This window comes from Halichoeres trimaculatus, unplaced genomic scaffold (genome assembly GCF_033239565.1).
Source record: "Halichoeres trimaculatus isolate MK-OKI-2021-1 unplaced genomic scaffold, fHalTri1.1 fHalTri1_scaffold_15, whole genome shotgun sequence".
Lineage (NCBI taxonomy): Eukaryota > Metazoa > Chordata > Actinopteri > Labriformes > Labridae > Halichoeres > Halichoeres trimaculatus.
Genome location: NW_027437193.1, coordinates 19783966 through 19798959, shown reverse-complemented (window position 1 = coordinate 19798959; position 14994 = coordinate 19783966). Strand labels below are relative to the sequence as shown.

The 14994-nt window shown below is 40.6% G+C and overlaps 2 protein-coding genes across 2 annotated transcripts; both read left to right on the top strand.

The window, feature by feature from the left end:
* Positions 1-1035: 1035 nt before the first annotated feature.
* LOC141804267 (UDP-glucuronosyltransferase-like) lies at positions 1036-5833 on the top strand. Its single transcript, XM_074688610.1, has 9 exons — positions 1036-1581; positions 3234-3297; positions 3373-3521; positions 3616-3743; positions 4032-4125; positions 4245-4370; positions 4439-4526; positions 4695-4914; positions 5002-5833. The coding sequence occupies exons 1-9, from the start codon at positions 1051-1053 to the stop codon at positions 5270-5272; spliced, it is 1671 nt and encodes a 556-aa protein (XP_074544711.1). The 5' UTR covers positions 1036-1050; the 3' UTR covers positions 5273-5833.
* Positions 5834-11119: 5286 nt separating this feature from the next.
* On the top strand, positions 11120-14992 carry LOC141804829 (UDP-glucuronosyltransferase 1A1-like). The gene is made up of 9 exons (XM_074689460.1): positions 11120-11632; positions 12175-12238; positions 12321-12469; positions 12555-12682; positions 13617-13710; positions 13843-13968; positions 14037-14124; positions 14279-14498; positions 14586-14992. The coding sequence occupies exons 1-9, from the start codon at positions 11120-11122 to the stop codon at positions 14854-14856; spliced, it is 1653 nt and encodes a 550-aa protein (XP_074545561.1). The 3' UTR covers positions 14857-14992.
* The last annotated feature ends 2 nt before the right edge of the window (positions 14993-14994 follow it).

The window sequence follows — 14994 nt, the reverse complement described above, 5'->3', positions numbered from 1 at the left end:
GAGATTAAAGATTCAGGACAAAGTTGATAAGCTTTTGTTCAGGATATATATGAGAACAAAAGCCTGAGTAACTGGAGGACAATAGATTAATGCTAGTCCACCCTTCTGGACATACATCATGACAGCTCCCACTCCTCAGCTACTATGTGTTTAAACACACTGGAGCCGAAAAGTGGAGAAACAGGATTCCTTTAAAGACAGATTTTCTGAGTTTTTCTGTGTTACAGGTTGTATGGCTTGTATAGACAGGTTCATACAACACTGGTAAAGCAGGTAACAGGGTTACCTACCTACAAGTCATGCTGTAGTGTCAGGGGCATCAGAGATTTTAAGTGCAACCTGAGTTTGGTGCTGTAGCTGCATATGCACGCTCTGGGTTTAATATCAGCCGAGGCTTCTTTTACCTTTTTGACACAATGACCACCTGAAATAAGATGGGACCATTTCAATACATTTGTGGGGGAGTAAAACTATACCTGAACCTGCACCATCTGTCATCTGTCAATGGAAGCTGGAACAGAAATCCGCGCCCATGAGAAAAAACACCTTCCCCTATTTACCTTTCCCCCAGTACTATTATGAATGCAAAGGGTGTGAACCAAAAAAATCAATCACGCCATAACTCAAACAGCAACCACCAACATCAGTTTAGAGGACTTTGGTTACAGTTGAGAACTGAGATTGCTGATCACTTTGGGCTGGACAGGCTTGTTTAAGAGAGGACTTTGAACACACACACTCACACACTGACACTCACACACACACACACACACACACACACACACACACACACACACACACACACACACACACACACACACACACACACACACACACACACACACACACACACACACAAGCTATGTTTTTGAAAAGAAATGGTTAACAGTTCAAAGGACAGGGGACCACGTGTTTCCTTGTTTTTCACCACGACACTCCTCCCTGTCTTCAAGGGACAGGGGAAAAGGTGTTTCCTTGCTTTTAACCGTGACACTCCTCCCTGTCTGTGTTTGATTCAGCCAGTTGTGCAGACACTCAGGAGAGTGAACAATGTGGAAAGTGGTCGTGTTTGTGTTTCTGCTGTCCCACATGGACATGCAGGTAAGCGGTGCTGCAGAAAAGACACCTGAACCTGGGTCAGATGCATCTAAACCTGTGGATAATGTGAAGACAGAAGAGCCTGAAGCTGTCAAAAGTCCTCCAAGTGACCCCACTCCTCCAAGTTTTTCAGGAAACTTACTGGTGATACCCATGGATGGGAGTCACTGGGTGGGTATGAAGGCCCTTGCTCAAGAAATGGGCCGGCGTGGACACCGGGTCACAGTGGTCATACCAGAAGTCAGCATGCGGATGGGTCCAGGGAAACACTACGACACTTTAACCTACCCTGTTCCTTACGACCAAGCAACCATCGATAACTTCATGTCATCTAATAAGGACCTACTAGACAGATCTGAGACACCTTTCATTGAGAAGATAAGGACAAAATTCTCTCACTTCCAGAAAATAAGTGATTTTATCCACACAACTGCAGAGAGCCTGCTGTTCAATGAAACCTTGATTCTGCATCTGGCACAGCAGGTGAGAACAAACACACAGGTGTGATTTTTAAGGTGCTAGTTTTATCTGGCTCTGCTGTTTTGAGTCACTGGTTTAAAGCTGTTGCTGTGTTGGAGTTTCTCGAAAAGGTTTTTATTGTGTTAGGGTTACTTTGGTTAGTCAGTCTCTTTGTAGTGATCTGTAGCTCTGAGAAGTTCTCACCAGCTCTACAGTTGTAGTCTGGATTTTGGTACAGCATGTTCTCCAAACTCCAGTGCACAGTTTGACTTAGTATGTGTATGATCAGGTTGTACTTGGGGTTACTTTATATGATGAAGACTGAATAGTTTTAATATGGTAACAATTCATTATGATATCTTATACAACTAAAAAACAGTACTTTTAATGTCTTTGCTGGTCTTGTGTTTCCAACATAGATAAATAATTCAACTCCTATTGTCTTAGGACAATTAATACGCTATGAAACTTGTTGTGAAAAAACATAAACAAGTAGCATAAACAAGAGTTATCAACTCTGATCACATCTGATATCAAAAACAGGAAAAAAGAAAGAAAGTGTTTTCTTGAATATGGTTTTTAATTTTCTGTAAAGTAGTCGGTCAGATTTCAGGGGGACTGTAGTCACCCTCTGACTCTACCGCTGATCAAACCCAACATGTCTTGTTTCCACATTTTGTGGTCAGGATTATCATCATATATACTGCAGTATACACATTTTAAATGCACCTGTATGTATGACACCTAAAAAATTAAAAAAAAGATTATAAAGAACTCTGCACTACTGTAGAAGTTTTGTTAAGCATCGGATCTCTATTAAAACATATAATAACTGTTGTTTCTGAAGTAAGCTGTCATTCTTTGCTACAATTAACAGCTGAGATTGTTTAACTGAGTTTTGGCGGTCATCGTTGGTTGTGACACCAACCAACCAAACATTAATTCATGAATCACTACTGATAACCCAACAGTTTTATAATGACCCTTAGCACAAAAAGATACCAGTTAATATCAGAAAGCATGCAAACACAGAACTCTGATAAGATTTATTACAAGTGCTTGCAGCAGTATTAACTGATATCATGAGCTCAATTTGATATAATCAATAACATATAACCGGCTGAAAAATGAACACAGTTTGACACAAATCAGAGCCTAATGAATAATAAAATAAACAGTTGTGATAACAAACTTTGAAAAGGCTCTTAAATAGACTAAAAAGAATAAACAAGCACAGAAAACTGTTGCACATGCGTTTCTTTTTTCTCATACATATTCATGCATATCACGTACTGTACAGATTCTCAACCATATTAAGTTGCTGTTGCTCTCTTAGTGTCTGTTACCGACTGGAGGTTTCTCTGCAACCTTTTCAATACATTTTAGATCTGAATAGGGGTCTATAATTACTTTTCTTTTTCTTTTTATGTGCCTAAATGTTTGTTTCTTTGTCAGCGTCAAATGTTGCAGCTGCTGTAACAAAGCACCCATGTGTAAAAGACAAATCAATCTGGAACATCAGTAATCATTTTACATCTTTACATCTAAGTGTTACGTGTTCATTTCCCACCATCAGTCTGAGATGACACCATTACAGAGACAGATGTTTTTGTTGTGTGTTTGTTTTGCTTGTTTTTGTGCACACTGTTGATCATTTGTCCTTCTGTACTCTGCAGGGGTTTGATGCCGTCTTCACAGACCCCATGATTCCCACAGGATCCTTAATCGCACGTAAACTTGGTGAGTACAAAAACACACAAGATCATCTTTTTTCTTTACCTCTGCACATTTTCTGACCTGTCTGTGATAAATCAGGTCTGCCCACTATCAACATGCTGAGGGGGATCCCTTGTGGCCTTGATATGAAGTCGACAGGCTGCCCCTCTCCACCCTCATACGTGCCACAGTTCTTAACCGGGTACACAGATAAGATGAACTTCAAGGAGAGAACCGTCAACACTGTGGTGAGTACAGACTTAAACACTGTTTTATTACTGGCCTATAAAATGACCTCTCACTTTGGTTTATTTGGGCTTATTTGTTGTGTCTGACCTACAGGTGGCGCTACTGAGCCCTCTGTTCTGCAGAGTGCTGTACTGGCAATTTGACAACATGGCTTATCGGTTCCTTGGAGAGAAAGTGAGCGTGGCTGAAGTGCTGTCTGAATCTGATATCTGGTTACACAGGTAACATTTCCAAAGATAAATCTGAAGTAATAATTGTGAGAAACTCATCAATTCCAACTTAATTTACAAGAAGAGCCCACATATTTCTTTTACTTTGTTTGATGAAACTGTCATTCAGTGGAATGGAGTAGTAACTACTTCAAGCTGTTGTGATGAAACAGATTGAAATAAATACTAACAGTTATTTGTGAAAAAACAAAACAAACAAACAAAAACGTTGTTTGTGATTTCCTTTCTGAAAATTATTTCCCTTTTATGTTCACCTATGCATTGTTACAACCTGAGCAGGATTGACTTCACTCTGGAGCTGCCGCGCCCTCTCATGCCGAACATAGTGCTGGTTGGTGGAATCAACTGCAATGTGAGAAATCCTCTGCCAAAAGTAAGACATGAAAAGAGTTATTTCCTCCTCCTTTGTCTTCTTTCCTTTTTTTAGGTTTAAGAATTAGGAATCGCTACAATTATTACAGCCCCTGTGTCTGTTTTACGTGTGTGTTGTAGGATCTGGAGTCCTGGGTGTCTGGGGAAGATGGCTTTATCGTGTTCACTCTGGGCAGCATGGTGTCAAATATGCCTGAAGAGACAACCTCTATCTTTCTAGAAGCTTTCAGGCAGATCCCACAGAAGGTAGAGGAGAACACTCACAGAGTTTAAGTCCTACAAACATGCTTTAATCACTGCTGATGTATTTACAGGTTGTATGGAGGTTTGACGGGAAGGTTCCTGATAATGTTCCTGAAAATGTGAAAATGATGCACTGGGTGCCTCAGAATGACCTGCTAGGTTTGTAAAGCCTGACGTTGAACTCACAATACTCAGACTGAGCAATGATGTGTTACATGGTGTGACCTCTGACATCTGCGTGTGTGTGTGTGTGTGTGTGTGTGTGTGTGTGTGTGTGTGTGTGTGTGTGTGTGTGTGTGTGTGTGTGTGTGTGTGTGTGTGTATTAGCTCAACCTGGAGTTCGGGCTTTCATCACTCATGCTGGCTCACACGGTCTCTTTGAGGGTCTCTGTCACGCTGTTCCCATGCTGATGTTGCCAGTCGCGGGGGACCAGTCTGACAATGCACAGAGGCTGGCGAGCAGAGGGGTGGGAGTCGTGCTGGATGTGTCCACCGTCACTACAGAGAGCCTCCTACAGGGGCTGAATGAGGTGATCCATGACACCAGGTGAGAAGAACAGAGTCTTGAATCCACCCCCTTCTGGTCTTTCATGTGGTCTTTTTAAACTCCTGTGGTCCATGTGTTCATGTGCAGGTACAAAGAGAACGTGCAGAGACTCTCAGCTCTCCACAGAGACCGACCCATGGAGCCCATTGACCTCTCTGTGTACTGGACAGAGTTTGTGATGCGGCACAAAGGAGCAAAACATCTCAGACCTGCTGTCCATGACCTGAACTGGATCCAGTACTTCTGCCTGGATGTGATAGGGTTTCTAGCCACTGTGCTGCTGATCTGTGTGGCTGTGACTGTAAAATGCTTCAAGCTGTGTTTCTGTAAACTGAGCAGGAAGAGGAAGCAGGAATAACTGGACGCTGCTTTCAAACATTCATCTCGACGACAACAACAACACTCTTCATTAAGAGGAACTAATTATTTTAAATCATGAAGAGTATAGCTGTTTACAACTGAAGGGTGAGTATGAAGCATACAGGTCGGTGTGAGCTGATTGAAAATATATTTAACTGACAGGAAATGCAGATGTAATTATGATTTGACTAAGGGTCAAAGATTGGGTGATTAGTGATTTAGCAGTGAAGAGAAAGTCACACAGCGGGCTAAGCCGCCTTGGTACTTCCACACCTCGTTCCTGAAAGAAGAGAGGACACAAGGAAGACTCAAGAGACAGAGGGACTAAAATATCAGCCATGATTAATGTCGGTAATGGTGGAAATGTCTGTTTGCTGTGGCCATGGTCGCCTCCCAAACGTACATGTTCAGCCAGATCCCATTCCTTCTGTTTTCTTCTATTAGACAAAAATCTGAGTCAAACCAAACAGAAATAATAAACTCTGCTCAAAATCCACATTTTAATCTAATGGAAACACATCTGTGAATCAGAAATTACATACCAATGAGTGTCAACTGTGTTCTCATTTGCTGTCATCTTTGTTAACATCTAGATCCATATCTTTCCATTTTATTTTTTTCTGACCTGAGAAACTGCTGATTTATTTTAATGTCATTTTGACCACTGCATTTTGTTTCTGCCATGTAAACATGATCATCATGAATTAAGGCACAAATAAAGAAATACCTGATGTGAATATTCTCACACATGATCTTTTACTCTCACTAACAAATTATGGATAAAGGTGTCCATGCCTATCTGCCTGACACCAATCAGTCAGTCACAGGTCAGTTTACCTTAACTTCAAAACACTGAGACAAAAGAAGTGTAACACAGCTAAAAAAAACAGAGAACATTATAAGAACAATAATCATGTTCTTGTTTGATTTTTCCCCATAGTTTGGCGATCCTTTACAGCTTTCTTTTATCATTTACTTTAATACAGCTTCAAATACATGAAAGCTTGATTGTTATTTTACCTGAAACCATGGAAATTATTGATAACTTTTACACATAACCCCAACAGGTGTGATGTGACCCTCCGTCCTGATGTTTTGGGGTCAATATTCACATGAATTCACCCAGTATGACTTTTTTCAGGGTTGAATTTAACTTGTTCTTATAAGAAACATCTTCACAGTCCAAAAAGTATTTATGCACCAAATCCAAGTTATGCGTTAAAACAAAGCATTCAAAGAGACGCTAGTCTGTAAATGTCAAAAATGAAAAGTGTGATTTCCTACTTTTTAAAAAACAAATCAAATCATTTTTGTGGAGAGCAAACTCAGAGGTTTTGGAGGAAGATCATAACAGAATGTTTCTCTACAACATAGAGTCACAAAATAATAAAACAGGACCAAGTTGGTGTTCATAGTATTTGCAGGAATACGTCATTAACTGTTTGCCACAGTTCAATGTTAATGCAGGCTTCAAGAGTCCTCAGCAAAACAAGCTGTTTGGCATTGGTGCAGAAGATTTGGCAAATTTTTCACTTGTGCAACCCACAAGCGAATGTATGTTCCATAAAAATTTGGTACGGTTGAAATAGTATAAACCAGCTTTATGACGATTTCCTGCAAAGAAGCATTGTTACAACAAAGAAATAATTTGTAAAACACAAATTTCCTTACTTTTAGTTTATAAAATGAGCACTGTTACTCCACTCCTCTATGTGTTTGTTCACACTGGACAGCCTGAAAAACTGGATTTTTTGAAGAGGCATTACATTAGAGGGATTCAGTCTTCTGATCTTTTAAAGGTGTGTCCTGTATGGTATACACAACAATGAGCTGGTAAGAGGTTTACATTGAACAGAACCTAGTCTACATCCACGCTGCAGTACAACAAGGAAACATATCAGACGTTACATCCCTCTCACTCTCTGTGCCAGACTCCACACACTCCTGCTCAAAGATTCCTTCACTGAACTCTCCCCCACTCCCTTTATGGGTGCAGTTATGACTGTGAACTGTGCCACCTTTTATAAGAGGATAACAATAAAGTACATTAGTCTGTAACTCAATCAGCAGGTAAACGCATAATTCAGAGGACTTTGGTTGAAACTGAGAATGTGGCTCACTTTGACCAGACAAAAGAAAGAGGACTTTAAAAACACACACATGAACTTGTTAGCTCACAAGGTATATTTAGGAGGTGCGGTTAAAAGGAGAATTCAAAGGACAGGGAACAAAGTGTTTCCTCATTTTTCATTTTTACACTCTTCCTCGTCTGTGTCTTTAATACTTTTTTTTAATAGGGCCTACATTTTTAAAATCAGTTTTATGCAATTAAAGGGAAAGTTAAGTCTGTGCACTACATTTAAAAAAGGGAAGTTACAATATTGAAAAACAATGCATTAAGATTATTATTTACCAGTTTTTAAGAGATGTGAACATTTTTGTCACACTTTTAACTGAGAATTTTTTTTTTTATTTCCCAGGGAAATGTTCACTACTATCTACATAACACCAAGTTCACTAAGATGGTAGAAGAGGAAAGCTTAGATGTAGACATAAAAAATAAATAAGTGGATGAGAAATACAAATCCACATGGAATTCTGAGAAATGTACTCAACTAATTATGGGAATGAGAGTACATTATGAAGTACCTGAACTAACCACCAGAGGAGGTAAGCACTACAGCGAGTGTAAACTAAAGAGGTTAAATCCTTCTTCATCTCCTGAGAGGTCCCTGAACTTCTCATTTTGCAGCATCACTCAGTGTTACCTTGTAATGGAAATTTTAAAGTTCATTGTATTAACTGTCTGTAACACAGAGGAAGTGGCTCGTGGACACCTCCTGATACCTACCTTATGACATTGTTTTGATAATGGGAAATATCTAACTGCACTCAGCATAAAATCGACACTTACTTCTAAAACTTGCTTCTCTGTTGACCTTTAGATGAAGTGCATGATATCCTGTTTTTTTTATCCCACTGTATAGAAGCAAGTGAGGGACAAACTCTTAAGAAGCTTCATAGCAGACTGTGGATGGGACAATGAAAAACAGGGTTAGTATAAAATATGTTGTTTAAATGTTTAGTTTGCATTTCTGTTGGTGTCATAGTATTTTATATGACATTTCTGCCATTTTTAACCAATTAAAAAAATCAGCCCTATTAAATGGTGTAACTGCAAATGCATGACAGGAATTAAACTTTTTTTTAAAGGGAATGGTAACTACATTTGTAAAGAATATATCTGTATAAGTGTATTTTTTCTCTATACCTAATGTGTTGTATATCCATTGTACATGTTTAAGAAATGTTTATAAACATTAGACAGTGTTATAATTTAATGTAACACATTTCAAAGGGGTAGGATTAAATAAGTTGATACTTCTTCCCACTCCTTTTTGCTCATGTAAACTGAGACACTAAATCAGTGTTTGTCTTGCTCTGTTTTCATTTTTTTCTTCCGATAACCGTTATTTGTATTACTCACTGTTTAACTTGTCATCTACATGAATGAAATAAAGTCATTCATTCATTCATTCATTCATTCATTCATTCATTTATACCTTCCTAGAAGTGACACAAATGCCCTGATGAAATAAGCTGTTTTTTTTTTTTTTTGATGAAATATCACCATATTTAATTTCTAAACTTGATAATATGGGTTTTTGTTGTACTTAGCAAGTCAGTATTTTGGGGGGAAATATATTTTTATGGGAAACATTGGTTACACCATTGGCATTCATCAGTTACATGTCTTTCACTCACATCACACTGTTTTGTTTGCTCCCTAGTACAAGAGAATAAAGACAAGACAAAGACACTTGGATAGTTTGTTGTGTTAAACTGTAGACCTAAAAGTGGAACCGCCAACACAACCTGTTCTCTATCTTCAACCTGTACCTGATGCATAATTTGTACCTGAAGCAGATGAGACATTTCTGCTCAATGAAATGTTCTAAGCATGACGTTCTAGGAGTTTGAAAATGTTCTTATATACCTGGAAACCTTTGAGGAGAGGAGTATTGAATTAATAAAAAAAAAAAAAGAAAGAAAGAAAAAAAAACTTAAGTGTTACAAAAAAAAGAGAGATCTTCATCTGTACTTTTTTTCCCACTGGCAGTCTGTGGGGATGTCTCCATCCAACAAAAACCTGCCTCCTGCTTGTTTGAACTGATTTTTCTGAGTTTGGCGACAACCCAGGGCTCTGATTGTGGCCTCCTTCATCAGCGTGCAGGTTGTGCAGCAGTCTGGGCAAAGAACGGATTAAACTGATGCTGCAAAAAAATGAGAGTAATAATCTTAAATGGTGGTCAAAAGCAAAAGCAAGTACCCTGTGCATGTAAATATGTCTCTGGTTGTGTATCAACACAGCGTATGTAGAGGCTCAGAGTTGTGTTTCTCCCCAAACACCAGAGTTTCTGTGCAGATATGTTGATATTTGGCTGCGACAGAACAGTTTGTAGTTTTATGGCCAGACTTGATGTCAAAATCACAATTTGAACCTGACAGCGCCCTCTACTGAAAACACACAATGTCATTAGCTGTTAACCCGTTACTTCAGAGTACAACCATGATCCCAGACCTCGCCTCTGATTCTCCTCTATTTTTTCTGGACTATTTTCCCGCCTGGTTCATTCTGTTACTGGTTTCCTTTGGATTCTCTCTCTTTTTTAGGAGTTTCCAAAAGGAAGCTATGGTCTTACTTCCAGTCTAAAAATCCACATCCAGTATCTAATCCAAAGGCCACAAAACAGACAAACAAACAAGAGGAGTAACAGGTTGGAGAGACTGAACACATGAGGATGACAATGACAGTCAGGTAGAAGTGGTGACAATATAAGGGTATAGATACAGGGCAGACAAATGACTAAGGAGGCACAGGTTTGTAAAGAAAAAGGTGGGAGACAGAACAATGGAGGGAAGTGACACTGACTGTAATAAAAAGGACACCAGGATTATGAAATAAAATAGGATGTGAACACAAACACAAGAGAACTTAAAATGACACCGACACCAGTATAATAATTGTTTCCCCAATCTGAACTTGATTGGCCAAATAATTTAGAAATATGCCACCCTGTGTGTGCTGTGGCTATTTAAAAGTTACTTCGTATAGTGCTTTATCATATATATCATATCACAGTAGACGTGATAAAAAAACATTCATCGGTGGTTAAGATGGTTTTCAAGTATTGCAAACCTGTACTGACAGAGAGCCCGAAATTGTTTAAAAATGAAAACCATACATAGAAGAGCATTAGTTAGTTTTCAAATTGAAGTGAACTAATGAGAATTAATTCACTAACTAAATGAGAAGCACGCAAGCTAAGATTAAAGCTATGAGATGCCTCCAAACTGGTGCAATGAGGTAGAGCAACATTGTCCAGCCCATGTACAGTCAACCAGACAAAGTTACCATTATCAACAGCTTTTGACCAATCAGAATCAAGTATTTAACAGCAACACCAGGTGACCACAGAGGCTTCAGGGTAGTAAAGTAAATTACACTGTGACTCGATACGCTGGTGTAAACATTAAATCAAAGAGCCCATGCATGAGACAAGCTTGTTTTAGGGAGGACTTTGGACTCACACACACACACACACACACACACACACACACACACACACACACACACACACACACACACACACACACACACACACACACACACACACACACACACACACACACACAAAGAGATTTATAACTCACAAGGTAAGAGTAGGAGGGGTGGTTTATAATTCAAAGGACAGGGGAAAAGGTGTTTCCTTATTTTTCACCATGACACTCCTCTCCGTCTGTTTGGTTCATGCAGCTGTGCCTGAACTCAGAAGAGTGAACCATGTGGAAAGGGGTCATGTTTGTGTTTCTGCTGTTCCACTTGGACATGCAGGTGAGCGGTGCTGCAGAAAAGAAACCTGAACCTGGGTCAGATGCGTCTAAACCTGTTGATCATGTGAAGACAGAAGAGACTGAAGTTGTCAAAAGTCCTCCAAGTTTTTCAGGAAACTTACTGGTGATACCCATAGATGGGAGTCACTGGGTGGGGATCAAGGCCCTCGCTCAAGAAATGGGCCGGCGTGGACACCGGGTCACAGTGGTCATACCAGAGGTCAGCATGCGGATGGGTCCAGGGAAACACTACGACACCTTAACCTTCCCTGTTCCTTACGACCAAGCAACCATCGATAACTTCATGTCCTCACACAAGCCCCTAATGGACCAATCTGCATCATCCTTCACTGCAAGGATAAGGAACCGGTTCTCGCGACTCCAGCAAATACAAGAATTAATCCACACAACTGCAGAGAGCCTGCTGTTTAATGAAACCTTGATTCTACATCTGGCACAGCAGGTGAGAACAAACACACAGGTGCAATGCATGAAGAAGATCTCGATTGATTCATTCCACAAACTTATTTTTAAAGTGCCAGTTCAGGTTGGTAGCTGTTTGAATCACTTGTTTGGAAGCTGTCTCTGTGTAAGAGTCAATTACGCTGTAAAGGGTTTACATTGTTTTGCACAACACTTTTGACACTGACACAGCAGCCCACACATTTCCACATCAACAGCCTAAAAGTATCAAAAGAAGTGTGGGTAAAGTGTATCAGGACCCTGTGGCATGTGAATCATAAAGTAGACCCTATCTTGATGATATAAACAATGTGCTAAATGATTTGAGATGGGGGACTCGAAAGGAAGGGAAAAATAATGATCAGCCTCAGTCTTACTGCTGTTTGAAGTCATTTATTTCAACTGAGACATGATGGTTGTCGACCAATTATCTGAGATTTTGTAGCAGATGGGTATGCCAATTAAGCAATGATATGGTAGACACAGTGCTGATGCTGTTTTATTACTACACTTGTTACCGTTTTCCTTGTCTCTTCTCTTCAGAGATTTGATGCCGTCCTTACAGACCCAATAATTCCCACTGGAGTCTTAATTGCGCGTAAATTAGGTACGTTCAGACAAACCTGGGATTATGGTTTTGGATTGTGTCTCTGTGCATTTCTTTACCTTTTGATAAAAATCATTTTGAGGTCTGCCCACTGTTAACGTTCTGAGGGCCATCCCTTGTACCCTTGACATGAAGTCTGCAGGCTGCCCCTCTCCACCCTCATATGTGCCGCGGTTCTTCACCGGGTACACAGATAGGATGAACTTCATGGAGAGAACCATCAACACTGTGGTGAGTACTTACAGCCAGATCGGAGTGCAGCTTCCACACTGTTTGATTGTTGGCTTGTTTGGTGTGTGACACCTCTGACCTACAGGTGGCTTTGCTGGAGCCTCTGATCTGCAGAGTGCTGTACTGGCAATTTGACAACATGGCTCATCGGTTCCTGGAGGAGAAAGTGAGCGTAGCTGAGGTGCTGTCTGAATCTGCCGTTTGGCTGCACAGGTAACATGTATAAGAGCTACCTGCACATGGATTATGACTGTTATTGAATATTGTTATTTAAAAGTATTCAGCATCTAAGGCATGGGAGTTTCTCCTCAATCTGATGGCCACCTCAAAATCTTAAACTATGATTGGCTATTTGCCTCGCCAGATTTGGAGCATGTGTTCAAAACAATCTGGGCTGAGTTACACATCACAAGTAGCTTTCTTAGGATGTTAAACAATTTTTTTGTGACGGTGCTTCATATTATTTTTAAACAGGTGCATAATCACTCCATCAAAAATTCACCATATGCTGCGTGTTTATCAGGGTACCCCAAAGTTGCTAATAAATAATGTTTTTCAACTGTAAGACTGCATTGAGGTGTGCTGCAGGTCCTCTATATCTTAAAATTATTACCTGGACATCTGAGTTCTTGTGCAACCAAAATCATGGGCAGACAAAGGGGAGTTTTAGGGGAGTAAGAGGGGAGTTTGGGTAGGGTTAAGAAAGACTTTGTCGAGACTTGTGTTAGGAGATTGAAGCAATTTTTGTTGAGTTAAAGGGAAATCCCAAGTGGGTTAGGGGTGACATGCAAGGGAGTTAGAAGTGGAGTTTGATGTTTCTGACAAGAAACTAAAGCTCCTTTTGGGACCTTTAAAAAAGATATTGCAGAAAAGTAGAACTCAGCTCATGGACAAAGGCCAAGCACAAATTTTTATTCGTCGTTTCCAGTTTGTCTAAAAAAAGACTTCAAACTGTTGTGTTGATTTTGGATGGGGACAAAGAGATCTGTGTTAACTCTTTGCAGACTCTGGTCCGTACATAAGTAGTGTCCTTAGGGATCAACACAACCCTGTTATAAAACACACACTGTAAGAAAATAATACAAAACCTGTCATTTTGTATCATTCCCCCCTAATGTTCTGCTCCACATTTTTGCACTCTGAGCAGGAATGATTTCACTCTGGAGCTGCCGCGCCCTCTCATGCCGAACATGGTGCTGGTTGGTGGAATCAACTGCAATGAGAGAAATCCTCTGCCAAAAGTAAGACGTGAAAAAAAAATAGTTTATACCTTATGCTATATCTGTTCTGCTTTTAGTGTATGAGGAGGAAGAAATCGCTACACTAGGAGAAATTATGTCAGCCCCTGTGTCTGTTTTACGTGTGTGTTGTAGGATCTGGAGTCCTGGGTGTCTGGGGAAGATGGCTTTATCGTGTTCACTCTGGGCAGCATGGTGTCAGATATGCCTGAAGAGACAACCTCCATCTTTCTAGAGGCTTTCAGGCAGATCCCACAGAAGGTAGAGGAGAACACTCACAGAGTTTAAGTCCTACCAACGCGCTTTAATCACTGCTGATGTATTTACAGGTTGTATGGAGGTTTGACGGGAAGGTTCCTGATAACGTTCCTGAAAATGTGAAAATGATGCACTGGGTGCCTCAGAATGACCTGCTAGGTTTGTAAAGCCTGACGTTGAACTCACAATACTCAGACTGAGCAATGATGTGTTACATGGTGTGACCTCTGACATCTGTGTGTGTGTGTGTGTGTGTGTGTGTGTGTGTGTGTGTGTGTGTGTGTGTGTGTGTGTGTGTGTGTGTGTGTATTAGCTCAACCTGGAGTTCGGGCTTTCATCACTCATGCTGGCTCACACGGTCTCTTTGAGGGTCTCTGTCACGCTGTCCCCATGCTGATGTTGCCCATCGTGGGAGACCAGTCTGACAATGCACAGAGGCTGGCGAGCAGAGGGGTGGGAGTCGTGCTGGATCTGTTCACCATCACTACAGAGAGCCTCCTACAGGGGCTGAATGAGGTGATCCATGACACCAGGTGAGAAGAACAGAGTCTTGAATCTACCCCCTTCTGGTCTTTCATGTGGTCTTTTTAAACTCCTGTGGTCCATGTATTCATGTGCAGGTACAAAGAGAACGTGCAGAGACTCTCAGCTCTCCACAGAGACCGACCCATGGAGCCCATTGACCTCTCTGTGTACTGGACAGAGTTTGTGATGCGGCACAAAGGAGCAAAACATCTCAGACCTGCTGTCCATGACCTGAACTGGATCCAGTACTTCTGCCTGGATGTGATAGGGTTTCTAGCCACTGTGCTGCTGATCTGTGTGGCTGTGACTGTAAAATGCTTCAAGCTGTGTTTCTGTAAACTGAGCAGGAAGAGGAAGCAGGAATAACTGGACGCTGCTTTCAAACATTCATCTCGACAACAACAACAACACTCTTCATTAACACTCTTCAAATTATTTTAAATCATGAAGACTAGAGCTGTTACCAACTAAAGGAAGAGTAAGAAGAATACAGAAGCTGTGAGC